This window comes from Grammomys surdaster, unplaced genomic scaffold (assembly GCF_004785775.1).
Source record: "Grammomys surdaster isolate TR1022 unplaced genomic scaffold, NIH_TR_1.0 363, whole genome shotgun sequence".
Classification (NCBI taxonomy): domain Eukaryota; kingdom Metazoa; phylum Chordata; class Mammalia; order Rodentia; family Muridae; genus Grammomys; species Grammomys surdaster.
In genome coordinates this window covers 8,186,436-8,198,120 of record NW_021604782.1, presented here as the reverse complement: position 1 = coordinate 8,198,120, position 11,685 = coordinate 8,186,436, and the positions used below count along the sequence as shown (strand labels likewise).

The 11,685-nt window shown below is 42.0% G+C and overlaps 1 protein-coding gene across 7 annotated transcripts in view; it reads right to left on the bottom strand.

The window, feature by feature from the left end:
* Musk (muscle associated receptor tyrosine kinase) overlaps positions 1-11,685 on the bottom strand; it is an 89,028-nt gene that overhangs the window by 26,363 nt on the left and 50,980 nt on the right. For 6 of the 7 annotated variants that reach the window (XM_028779967.1, XM_028779970.1, XM_028779972.1 and 3 more), the window contains one exon: positions 7,527-7,686. In XM_028779967.1, the coding sequence (XP_028635800.1) occupies positions 7,527-7,686 (160 nt within the window). Of the gene's footprint in view, positions 1-4,908; positions 4,919-7,526; positions 7,687-11,685 lie in introns of all 7 variants that reach the window. The other variant, XM_028779968.1, reaches the window with a different exon arrangement.

The following is an 11,685-nucleotide window of genomic DNA, read 5'->3' as shown; positions in this document are numbered from 1 at the left end:
ATATATATATATATATACATATATATATATATGTATATATATATATCACATACTTGATCATAGTATTAGCCAACAAAGACCTGCAAACTGCCATCCCTCTCAACATGAGTTGCTTAGCTGAGAGACAGAAGCCTAGTGCTAAGGAAAGCTGTATTCTGTTAGGACAAATCCCCATCACATTTTATACTGGAAACTGACAGGCTCCAGAGTGACCATGGGGGAAATGTCAAAAGCTATGTAAGGTCTGTAAGATTTCATCCCCAAATCACTACAAAATACATCAGACTTAATTTTCATTCTGAAAAATAAAATCTAGTGTGTCTTTTGTTGAGTTATACAGGTTAGGCTGAAAGACTCTCATTTGCATTCAGAAGATGCTACTGGGGCTGAGGAGACGGCTCAGCAGTTAAAACACTTGCCAAGTAAGGGTGGAGGGAGTTTGGATCCCTAGAAATACACAAAAAATGCCCAGTGGATGTGGTAGTCACCTGTAATTCCAGCCTCAAAGGCAGAGACAGGGGATCCTCAGAGCAAGCTGGTTAGCAAGACTACCCAAATCAGTGCATTCTGGGTTTGATTGAGAGACCCTGCTTCAATGCAGAATGTGGAAGTGCAATGGGGGATAGTTCCTAACAGCAACTTCTAACCACCATTTGTGTACCCACAGCCATCCACACACATGCGGGTAAATGCATAAAATTGGAAAAAGGAAAAAATGAAAGAGAGGGGGAAGGAGAGGTTAATAATCCTTCCCACAAATTTTGACTTAAGAATTAGGATTTAGACTTTACTGAACTGTAGAGGAGCAAGCAGAGATTCCTTAATGAATGACAATCACCAAAGGGCCTGGTGTAGAAAGCACAGAGTTCTCCACTGTAAGCACTGGTATGCTCAAGCTTCATGATTAGTCTTCACTATACAGGTGGAAACATGTGGAAGGGGAGAACAGGAAACTCTTCTGCAGAAGCAGTATCTGGTACAGGTGAACAGAGGCAGATCCTAAGAGCAGCAGAGCAGGGAGACACCGACCGACCCATGAGGGAGCTGAAGTCATGTGTATAAAGATGTCCTTATTCTAAGTTTCTATGGCGGACTTAACAATATGAACAAGTGCCAAAGAGGGCCCAGACACAGCAGAGGACAGAGGACAGAAGTCACTAAGGTACACACCTCCAGGTTAAAGACAAGAAGGTAAAGAGAAGCAAACCCAACTCAGGGTGGTTATAAGAAAATGGTGGTACTCTCATCACTGAGTGGCCATGTGTTTCTGAAGTGAAGGTACAGATGTGCCTCTCCACATTCTCCCCTCCCCCGCTCTCCTTCTCCCTCCTTTCTTTCTTCTCTCCCTTTCAATGCTGAATGGTTAAGGAATTAGGGACAGAGTCCATGAAAATTGTACTTTATAATAAATTATTTTATTTCTCAAACTAGGTGTCTTTCCAATTTCTGAAATTTTCACCATATTTGTGGTATCTTTGAAATTATCTGGAAAAGTCAGTAAAATATCATCGGTCCTCTTTTGACACACATCATTTGTATTGGCAGAAAGCTTCCTGGCTGCACCTTGTACACCTCACGGAGAAATATCTGGTAGCAATTGAGTATAACTACTGGCTGATGCTCATGTATTCTTTCCCCTTTTGCTAAAAACAAACCCAAAGCACTTTCAGTCACTGTAAAATCCAGATAATGTTACAAGAAAATGCCAGAGCACTTTGAAGAGATAGATTACTCTCTACTCATGTTGTAGGAGGCATGGAATGGTGGAAGGAGGAAGATGTAACTCCCAGGTTCATCCTGGTGTTCTAAGACCAGATATGTGTTCTTAGAACTTTGGAACTCACTGTGTGATATGTAGGTCTGCCTTTAAGATCCTGTCTTGACAGTCAGTGACAGACTATGACCTGAAGTTGTAATTTGAAGTAAACCCTTTCTTCTCCTAAATTGTTTTGGCCAGAGTATTTGACACACGAACAGAAATTAAAGTAGAACAGGGATTTCCCAATGCCACTGAAAAGTTGGAAATGCAGCTGTGAATCCCTGTGAGTGTTCAAATGCTCCGGATCTAGGACAGAGCTCAATACAGGGGTCATGGCTGTTGTGTCCTCTACCGCAGGGCTGAAGGTTCTCATGACAAAGAGAAGGCATCTTGCCAAATACACGTTATCCCACGAGATTAAATCATAACTCGACCTTTTGGGGTGGCGATGATGGGGAAGGTAAGCTTCCTGGTTCATGGGGAGGCTCAGGGACATTTTATGACTCCTTTTAATGACTACTATCAGATGCAAATGTCCCAGAAAGAAATATGCTATTTTTTTCTTTTTGAAGAACTGGCAAGAGACTGAGCAACATGTGGATAGTGGCTGGGAAAACAAAAGCTGGTCTTTTTTTCCTTTTTTCATTGTCCTTCAACCCCTAGAAATATCATGAGACAAAATCCTAAACAGAGGCTCTACCAACTCTTTGCACATCCAGTTTTCCTGCTGGGCTGAGTAAACAAAGAGAGCAAAGCTTCCAAGCGAGACAGTGGCTGTGACAGGGGACAGTGCACTGCAGGGCATGAGGTGAGGAAAGGCTGAAATTGGAGTAGAGGAGAAAGGGGACACTGACAGAGGGGCAACACCACCAGAGGCTATCAGTGACAGGGATGTCTGGAAAGCAGGTGTCAATCTCAAGCTCTGGAAAATCTAAAGAGAGTATGGATGTCCTGGCTAGACATACCCCCTTCTCCAGCCCCTGGGTGAGTGTGGTGCTAAAGATCTCATTTGCCTCACAGTGCCCTCGCCTCCCTGGAAGACTGAGCAATGGAGCACTCTACAGTTAAAGGGTAGGTCCTCTGGGATTCCGGACAGGTCTTTGGGAGGCATGTATCAGGTCTGACTGACAAGAAGAATTGAGAAAATGACATATGGCCTTTGTAAATGAGAGATCTTAGTCAACCTCACTAGGGACTCATTAGGACTGCCTGGGGGAGTGTGGAGGAGGGTCAGGTCTCCATCAGTGACATCTAACCTGAGGACAGATGAGGAGCTGGAAACCAGAGCAAGAGGTAGCACAAGACATGTGGTGATTTCCCCAGCAGATGGGCATGGCTCTGATTTACCATGGCTTCTGAAGTCCTCCTAAATCTTTTTCCTTTTCTGTTTTTTTTTTTTTCCTCTATGCTCACATTTTCTTACCTGACCCCAAACATCGTGTAACATTTGACAATGCAGAGGGACATATTCAGGTATTTCTCATGACGTTCAGAATTAGGTGTGGGGCCAGGAAGGGGCTGTCTTAACCCTTCCTGATGCTGTGTGTTCTGCCTGATGTTCCCTTTCAATCTCTTATAGTCCTCATTTTTCAGGGTAGCTTTAAGTCTCATTCCTAGGGAAGCCAGTTCCTCCGAACTGGAAAATGACTTCCATATAGCCTTATTGTCAGACTGATTGGCTAGTTCAACCATCCCTTGTGCCAATCTTGATGGCCATTGATCCTACTGAGGTGGCTGGTGTCCATCTGCATTCATCTCTGCATCTATAGCAGTTAGAAAGCCCTTCTCTGCTGCTGCTTGCCGAGCCATGCATCACTCCTGTCAGTCCAGTCTCTGTGCCACTGTGGCTTTCTCTGGGTTTTCATTGCTGGCTATCCCTTACCCCTGGACATTACCTTCTACTGTCTCATAACTTACAGAGATCTCTGTACCATAAAAATATTCCACTGGGAAGGCAAGCATGGTTCAGTGGGTAAAAAGGACTTGCTGCACAGCCTGGCAACTGAGTTCAATCTCCAGAATGCATGTAAAGTTGGAAATCTAGACCACAGAGCTTTGCTCTGACCTCTACAAATGCCATGGCCTGTGCACACCATTCACTCTCTCTCTCTCTCTCCCTCCCTCTCTCTCTCTCTCTCTCTCTCTCTCTCTCTCACACACACACACACACACGCACACAGAGACACATAATTATTTAAAATTTAAAAGAAGATATCACTGCATGTCACTACATGCTAGGATTACATATCTCTCTGTTGATATATTATTCCATTATTAATAGAATTAGATCTGGTTCCCACTGGTTGGGACAGGGATGGAGTTGCTGCTACTCAGTTGAGACATATATCAGTTATGCTCTATGGCTTTTACAGTTTCCGAAAGATCATGAATGTCCTATTTTTGTGGGGTAAAAGTAGCTGTTTTATTGGGTTCTTTTCCTGTTCTTCACGGTGAGACTTCTAAAACCATCTTGATATATATGATGAATAGGCTTTAAGATTACCAGACTAAGGATGAAGGGTGGTCTTCCCAAGTACTCTGATGTGGACAAGAGGAAGGTAGAGGGGTGAAGAATTTGGATAGAGATTTTTGTAGGTTGTGGACCCAAATCTCTATATTACAAATAGTTGTTGATTAAAATAAAAGCCAAAAGAGAGGGTTTTTAAAAACTCATTTGAAATTCTAAAAAAAAAAAAGTCTCCTACTCTGACACGGGTGTGTGTACCAGAGGAGTAGTATGAACAGCGTGGGTACAGCAAACTGGGTGAAGGAATCTAAATTGTGCTTTGGTTTCTCCAGCCTTGCAAGAGACACAGAGGTGATTTCAGGTCCGTGGAGGGCACAGGCAGCTGTGCCTGCCTTCAGGTCACAGTGAGGAGATACAGGATAACCTCGCTGTTAAGGTTCCAGAACAGACTCTATGTAGGGATTTGATGATGGCTTAACTGATCTGCTAAGAACTTTGACTCTCCAGAAGGTGCTCAAAAGTAGCAAGCCATCCAGGGAAGTTCTTTGGCTTTTAACCCAGCTAAAGGATGAGATCCCAAGCTCTCCAGCTTCAGACTTCTGCAGAACCAGGGGACTGGAGAACACCATTGAAGCATCAATCCCTTTCTTCCTTGCCATCTAGGGAAGAGATAGAGAAGGAAGGAGCAGGAACTCTAGCCAAAGATTAGCACTAAAAAACGAAGATGTTGCATAAATGAGACTCTCTGAAGACTGGCAACACTAATATTTATCTTCCGTCTAGGGGAGGAACAAGCTAAACTAAATCACATGTGTGCCTATGCCTGAAATATCCCTGTGTAAATGTGTGCATCCCTTCCTCATAGCATATTGCAACCTCTAGCGTGTATTAACTAGTTCTACCCAGTGCCACATTAGGGTGCTTACAGACCTCAATTTTACCCTGGCAGGCCATCCTCTTCCCTCAGCACCTGCCATGGTCACTGTGTTCTGGATGGCATGCCTTTTCTAGACTCCTGGGCCACATTTGGCACATTTAACAATTGCATTCAAAGTCCATTATACATAGCAAAGTATAGTGCAAATGGTAATCATTTATTTTATTAACTTTAGTATGTTGAATCTCTTCGAAGCTCGTCATTTCCTGGAGAAGTGGCATACTTTAACTGGTACAGTGACCAAAGACCCTATAGAAAGACAGATCCTACAAAGAGGTAGTAAAGGGAGCTATTTCTCACCTTTGTGGGCATGAGATCTAGCCTTGCCTATAGCTACTTATATACTCTGTGGTCTCTATTTCCATTCAAAAATCATAGGCACTACTAGAAAGTTCTTTGTTGGGGAAGATCAAAGAAATAAGTTGTAATAAGAAACAGTGAGCTCCAGGAGCTGGCCCTGAGTCCGCCCAGCACTGGCTTTACATGCCAGCCAAACACCTCTCGACTGATCCTTGAACAGTAGGCCTGCTATGAGTCTAACATGCCTGGCATTTCCTGATACAAGGATTATTTCCACCTCTGGGAATTCCACAAATGTGCCCAGAAACCTTTTAGATATTTAACTTTTAAAAATAACCCCTCACAACACAAAGCAGGTAGCCTAGAAATGCATGTGTCAGCTATTTGCCATGAAAATACCTGCAAACCCTGTTGTTACCTGGATAACACAGGGAAGTAAAACACACACATATGCATGCACATTAACAGAAATTGATAGACTTTAGTTGGAGACTAAACTTTAACTTAATTTACTTTAACTTAGTTTTCTATGTATTAATGAGATTCACAGATTCAAACACACATTTACAGCCTAGGAAACTTTAATAAAATAGTATACTCAACAAAGATGGCAGATCAATGTTCCAAGTGCTAAGTGATAGAAAAAAATTACTCTGTCTTTTTGGGGCTTAAATTTGAATTGTAAATTGAAAATGTATGTATTTGAATGCAAAGAAACCATGGGAAGCCTTTTAAAGTCTATGATAAACAGGGGTTCCAATAATTTTACCTTTACCTTCAGTTATTTCCCTTAGATATAAAGTGTGTAGTTTTGAGATTTGAAGTAGTATATTGCCTTCATGACTGGTAGTCTATGACAAGTGTGGTTTTTGGAGAGAACAGACTGTTTTGGTTAGTAACGCAGGCTCCAGATTGTCATAGAAACTGAACAGGCTCCAGAGTCTTGGGTAAACTTTCTGAGTTTAAAGCCCAGGTCCTCCACTTGCTGCTTGAGAGCTTACCTTAAAAAATGTTCTCCTACTGCTTCAGTTGTTCTGCTAGTAGAATAAGTTACCTACCTTACAAATTACAGAAGTATAGATGAGGATAACACACAGAAGAACAGTTGCTGTGAACACATCAGACAGACAATGTCTTTAATGTGACTTTCGGGGTTAATGGAATATTTTGTACAAGTAGAAACAATGTAAGAATTTGAAAAGACAGTTAAAAGTCACTCACACACACACACAAAGCAAAGCAAAACAAAATAAAACAAAACAAAAGACATTGTAAAATGCCCTTAAGAAACAGCTGTGTGGCTGGGCTGTGGTGGTGCACGCCTTTAATCCCAGCTCTTGGGAGGCAGAGGCAGGCGGATTTCTGAGTTCGAGGCCAGCCTGGTCTACAGAGTGAGTTCCAGGACAGCCAGGGCTACACAGAGAAACCCTGTCTCGAAAAACCTTAAAAAAAAGAAAGAAAGAAAGAAAGAAAGAAACAGCTGTCTGGAAACTGGTTCAGCCATGTTAAATATCTACCAACTTTCTGAGAGCCTTGGGAAGCTTGCTTAACCCAGAGAGGGGGGATAGAAGAGGTTCTAAAAGGAAGAGTGGAAGAAAGAAGGAAGGGTGGGATGATAGAAGGAAGGGACCAAGAGCCAAGAAAAGGAGAAAGGAGTAAGAAAGGGAGGAGGAGATGAAGAAAGGGAGGCAGAAGCAGAGGGAAGGAGGGAGAGAAGGAGGGAGGGAAGAAGGAAGAGAGGCAGGGTGTGAGTGAGGGAGAACTTACAGATAAGAGACAGGAAGGGAAGGGGCAGAGGGAAAAAAAGAGAAATTTAAAAGCAGAAATAGAAAAATAAGGTTCTAAAATTGGTATTCATCACTTGAACAAGAATGTTAATATTTCATTTTTGATACAACAAAGTAAAAACTATGTCTTGATCACCATGGGTGTCAAAATGAACAAGGGAATTGCTTCAAGGGGACTGGGGTGGTAAAAGTGGATTTTACCTCTGTCTCTTTTCCAGATGCTTTGGAGCACCAGCTGCCCCCTCTTCTGGAGCACTGTAAACACGCAGCACCTACCTGCTATACTGACAGTGGCTGCAGCCTTTGCAGTACTGAATTTCTCCCCATGCTTATTGGTAGCTATGCACGTGTAGAGTCCTGGCTTTGTGATAAAGAGCTGGAGTCTTGAGTCAATCACTCGGTCTTTCACACTCTCTTGAATGGAACCTGAAGAAACCTGGTGAGTGTGGGCAAAATAAAAGGTAGACCTAGATTACCCTCTCCTAAGACGCCACATTGGTCGTCTGGAAGGGTAGAGCATTTCAGTTATGATCAGCAGGCAAGGGGAGAACTGCAAATAGACATGAGCTCCCTGAACCTAGGCCCCTGTCCTTGTACTCTGACTCCTCAATCTCTCAAGAGGGATAATCATTCTCCACCCTTTGATCTAGACTAGCCAGTGATGTGTCCTGAGATCACTTACAAAGCTCTGGCACATTGTAGCTTGCTTTCTTTTTGATTTTGGAGCCCGGGTTCCTCTGTGAATAAGCTAGAGAGAGCTTGCTGGCTATGGTAGTTTGAACGAAAACAGTCCTCATAGGCTCATAGGGAGTAGCACTATTAGGAGGTGTGGTCTTTTTGGAGGGAGTATATCACTGAGGGTAGGTGTTGAGGTTTTGGATGCTCAAGCCAGGACCAGTGTCTGTTCTTCTTTCTGCTACCTGCCGTTCCAGATGTAGAACTCTTAGCTCTTTCTCCAGCACCATGTCTGCCTCCATGCAGACACAATATGATGATAATGGACTAAACCTCTGAACCAGTAAGCCAGTTAAATATTTTCCTCTACCAGCATTGCTATGGCCATAGTGTCTTTGCGCAGCAATAGAACCCCTAACTATGATACTGGAGGATGAAATAAACATGTCTCATCTAGCCCCTGGAAAAAGTACCAAACTACCAAATCATATATGAAGAAATATACTCTGGACTTACCAAGACCCATCCCAACTGCCAGGCATGGAAGCCAGACTAGCACAGTGTTTGCCAATCCTGGCTCAAATCAGCAAAACCATCAGTTGATCCAAAGATTGTGACCACTAACAGTTATTATTTTACTTCACTCAGCCTTAGCTGGTTTGTAAGATGATGATGGATAACTAATTCAAGCTCCGATGATTCTCTCTGTAGATACTCTACGATCTATCCTGGTCTACAGACAAGAGTGAGAGGTTTTAGACTCTATAACACCTGATCATTTCTCTACAAACGGACATGAGATTGATAGATGTGTAGTAAGAAACGTGGTTTAATAAGGCCAAGGCACTCTGTGGCTCTGCATACAAAATATGCTGGACCCTCAAACCAGAAGTCAAATGTTCTTAAAGGGCCAGAATATCAATATATGAGCATGGATTTGACAGATTAATTATACAAATGGCTATTCATTAGTCATCATTTCAACTATAGTAAACACTGTCTACATTTTTAATTTTTAAAAAATTATATATATGTATATATACATATATATTATATATTATGTATTATGTATTATATACTATACATTATATACTATATGTCACATGTCACATGTCAATGTCACATATTATATATTATATATTATATATTACATATTATATATTACATGCTACATGTTACATAATTAAAAGTATGTGGGCATACTCATGCCATGGCATGGGTGTCAGGGTGTCAGTTGGTTCTCTCCTTTCATGATATAGCTTTCTAGGGTTGAACTCAGGTCACCAGGCTTGGTGTCAGGCCCCTTTACCACTGGCCCAAGACTATCCATATTTTTTATTTAGTTGGGAGTTAGAATCTGTGCCCTGTTGATTTGACACCAGACTCAATGGCTTTTAATCCCTATGTTCCCTAGTCCTTCAAAAGAAGGCAAATGAATTATTAACAAGCAAGCTCAGTCACTTGGATCACACATATTTTTAAAGCTTTATGTTTAAAAGGGTTGGTGGACAGCCTTGGTTGTTGGGGTTTAGTCTGGAGCTGCTATGTATTCAAATGCTAAATATTGGCCCCCAAGACCTAGTTGCCCCCTGATAAGCAGATCCTCACACACACCAAGTGATGCTTTGTAAACCTTGCTCCCTAATTTAAAGCTATTGGTTAAGTAGAAGTGGCTACAGCCAATTACGGGAAGAATAGAGGTAGGCGGGTTTCAGTTACCAGGCTGCAGTTCTCAGGTAGAGACCAAGTGGGGAGGAGAGGAGGAAGAAGAAGAAGAGAGGAGAGAAGAGACTGCCATGAGGCCAGATGGATTATTAGCATGTGGCCAGGAAAAGTAGACCCTGAACACAGGCTGTTGGGATGGAAACAGACTGGGAGAGGAAACAGCAGGTACTTGGGGATCCCAGCTGGGGAATGAACAGTTCAGCTTATAGAAAAATAGATAAGGGATAAATTTACCCAGTAATTGTGCCAGAGCTGATTTTAAAAATCCACTGGACTCTGCTTTGATTATTAGGGGATTGGCAGGATCATATTAAGAACTAAGAGAGTTTAGTAAAAATCCATTTACAGTTGGTAATGTCAGGAAGCCGAAGAAACATTAAGAGGTAGAAACAAGAAGAAGTTACATCATCAAGCATGTGGCTTTGAAGGGGATGTTGGACCCATATCTCCTTTTCCCTCTCTGCTTCCCAGCTGTCCTGAGAAGAGCAGTTTCATCCACATACGCCCACAGCAATAGAGGAATTGTGTTGAATCACATCCAAGAGAGCAAGCCAAATGACTTTAGACTCAGACTTCTAAGACCATGAGCCAGAATGAGTCTGTCTTCCTTGTTATGTTGTTTTTCTCAGATATTTTGTCAAGGCAATAGAAAGTGAATGCTGCAACCTCAACAAATCAACAAATGGCATTGTTAAGATGGCAGCTTATTTTGAAATGGCAATTCTTTCTTCTTTATTCTTAAACACCATGGCATGTTTTCAACAACTATTCATTAATCACTATTACTTAGGTGAAGGGAAAATGATACCAGTTTGAAGGAAACTCAAGTGATTGATAAAAATTAAAGAATTAGCCAATGATGTTTTGGAAGACTGGATGTTGGCACCATGGTGAGTTCAGTTTGGCTTCTCTGGAATAAATCTCTCAGTGTGAATGTGGTTAAGAATGGGAAATTTGAAGAGAGTTATCTTACTATTTTGCATGCAGGTTTTCTCAAACTAGCAAGAGGGGAAGCTTTGAGATGTGATCATCTTTCTCTATTTTTGAAGTGTGTGTGTGTGTGTGTGTGTGCGCACGCAGATATATGCACATGCTTGTGTGTATTATGATGTGTATAAGTGCACAGACTAGGGTGTGGTGCCACAGTGCATGCGTGGAGGTCAGAGGACAGCTTTGGATGTCTACCTTGCTTTCTACATTGTTTGAGACAGGATCTCATGCCTACTGTATTCAACAGCTTCCGGAGGCTGTCTGTCACTGTCTCTCACATCTCTGCAGTGACTCTGGGATTACAGATGCAAGCTTTTACTTCCAGATTTTATGTGGGTTCAGGGCATCCAAAGTCATGCCCATGCTTATGTGCCCTTTCAGCTACACTCAGTTTATGACCAGCATTCTTCCTAATGTCTAATAGCTTGTGGTCCCCAGCACTAGACATTCTCTGTAGCAATTAGTTTGTGAAATTCTGTTCAATTATCTTCTTTGCCTTGCCATCCTCTACCCTTATTACTAGTCTCAATCACTGGGAAAACTTACCAGGTCAGATCAACCATTAGGGCTCTCACCCTACATAAGTAATCTGGTCTCTATGGCAAAGACCATATGGTCTACTGACAAAGCATAGAGAAGTATCTTTAAGAGGTATGCACTCAGGTTAAGCAGGACAGCTCAAACAGCAAGGGGCTTGGCTTACTAGCATGAGAACATGAGTTTCTGAGTTTGATCTCCAAAAAAAAAAAAAAAAAAAAAGGACTGGGCCCAATAAGATGAGCTTGTAATTACACAGCTGGAAAAAGATTAGATAAACAATACTTTGGGTCTTACTTCCCTGACACCCCACATACATACACACACACACACACACACACAAGTATGCATTCATGAATTTCTGCTGAATTCTTTGCTATCATATTTCTCAAAAGCCTAACATCTAATAGACCCAGGTTTCTGTGTTGGGCCTAAGCAGCTGGACATCTTTAACTTCAAACTCTCTCTGTTTTTGCTACAAAACAGCAGTGAGACAGCCTGAGACCTG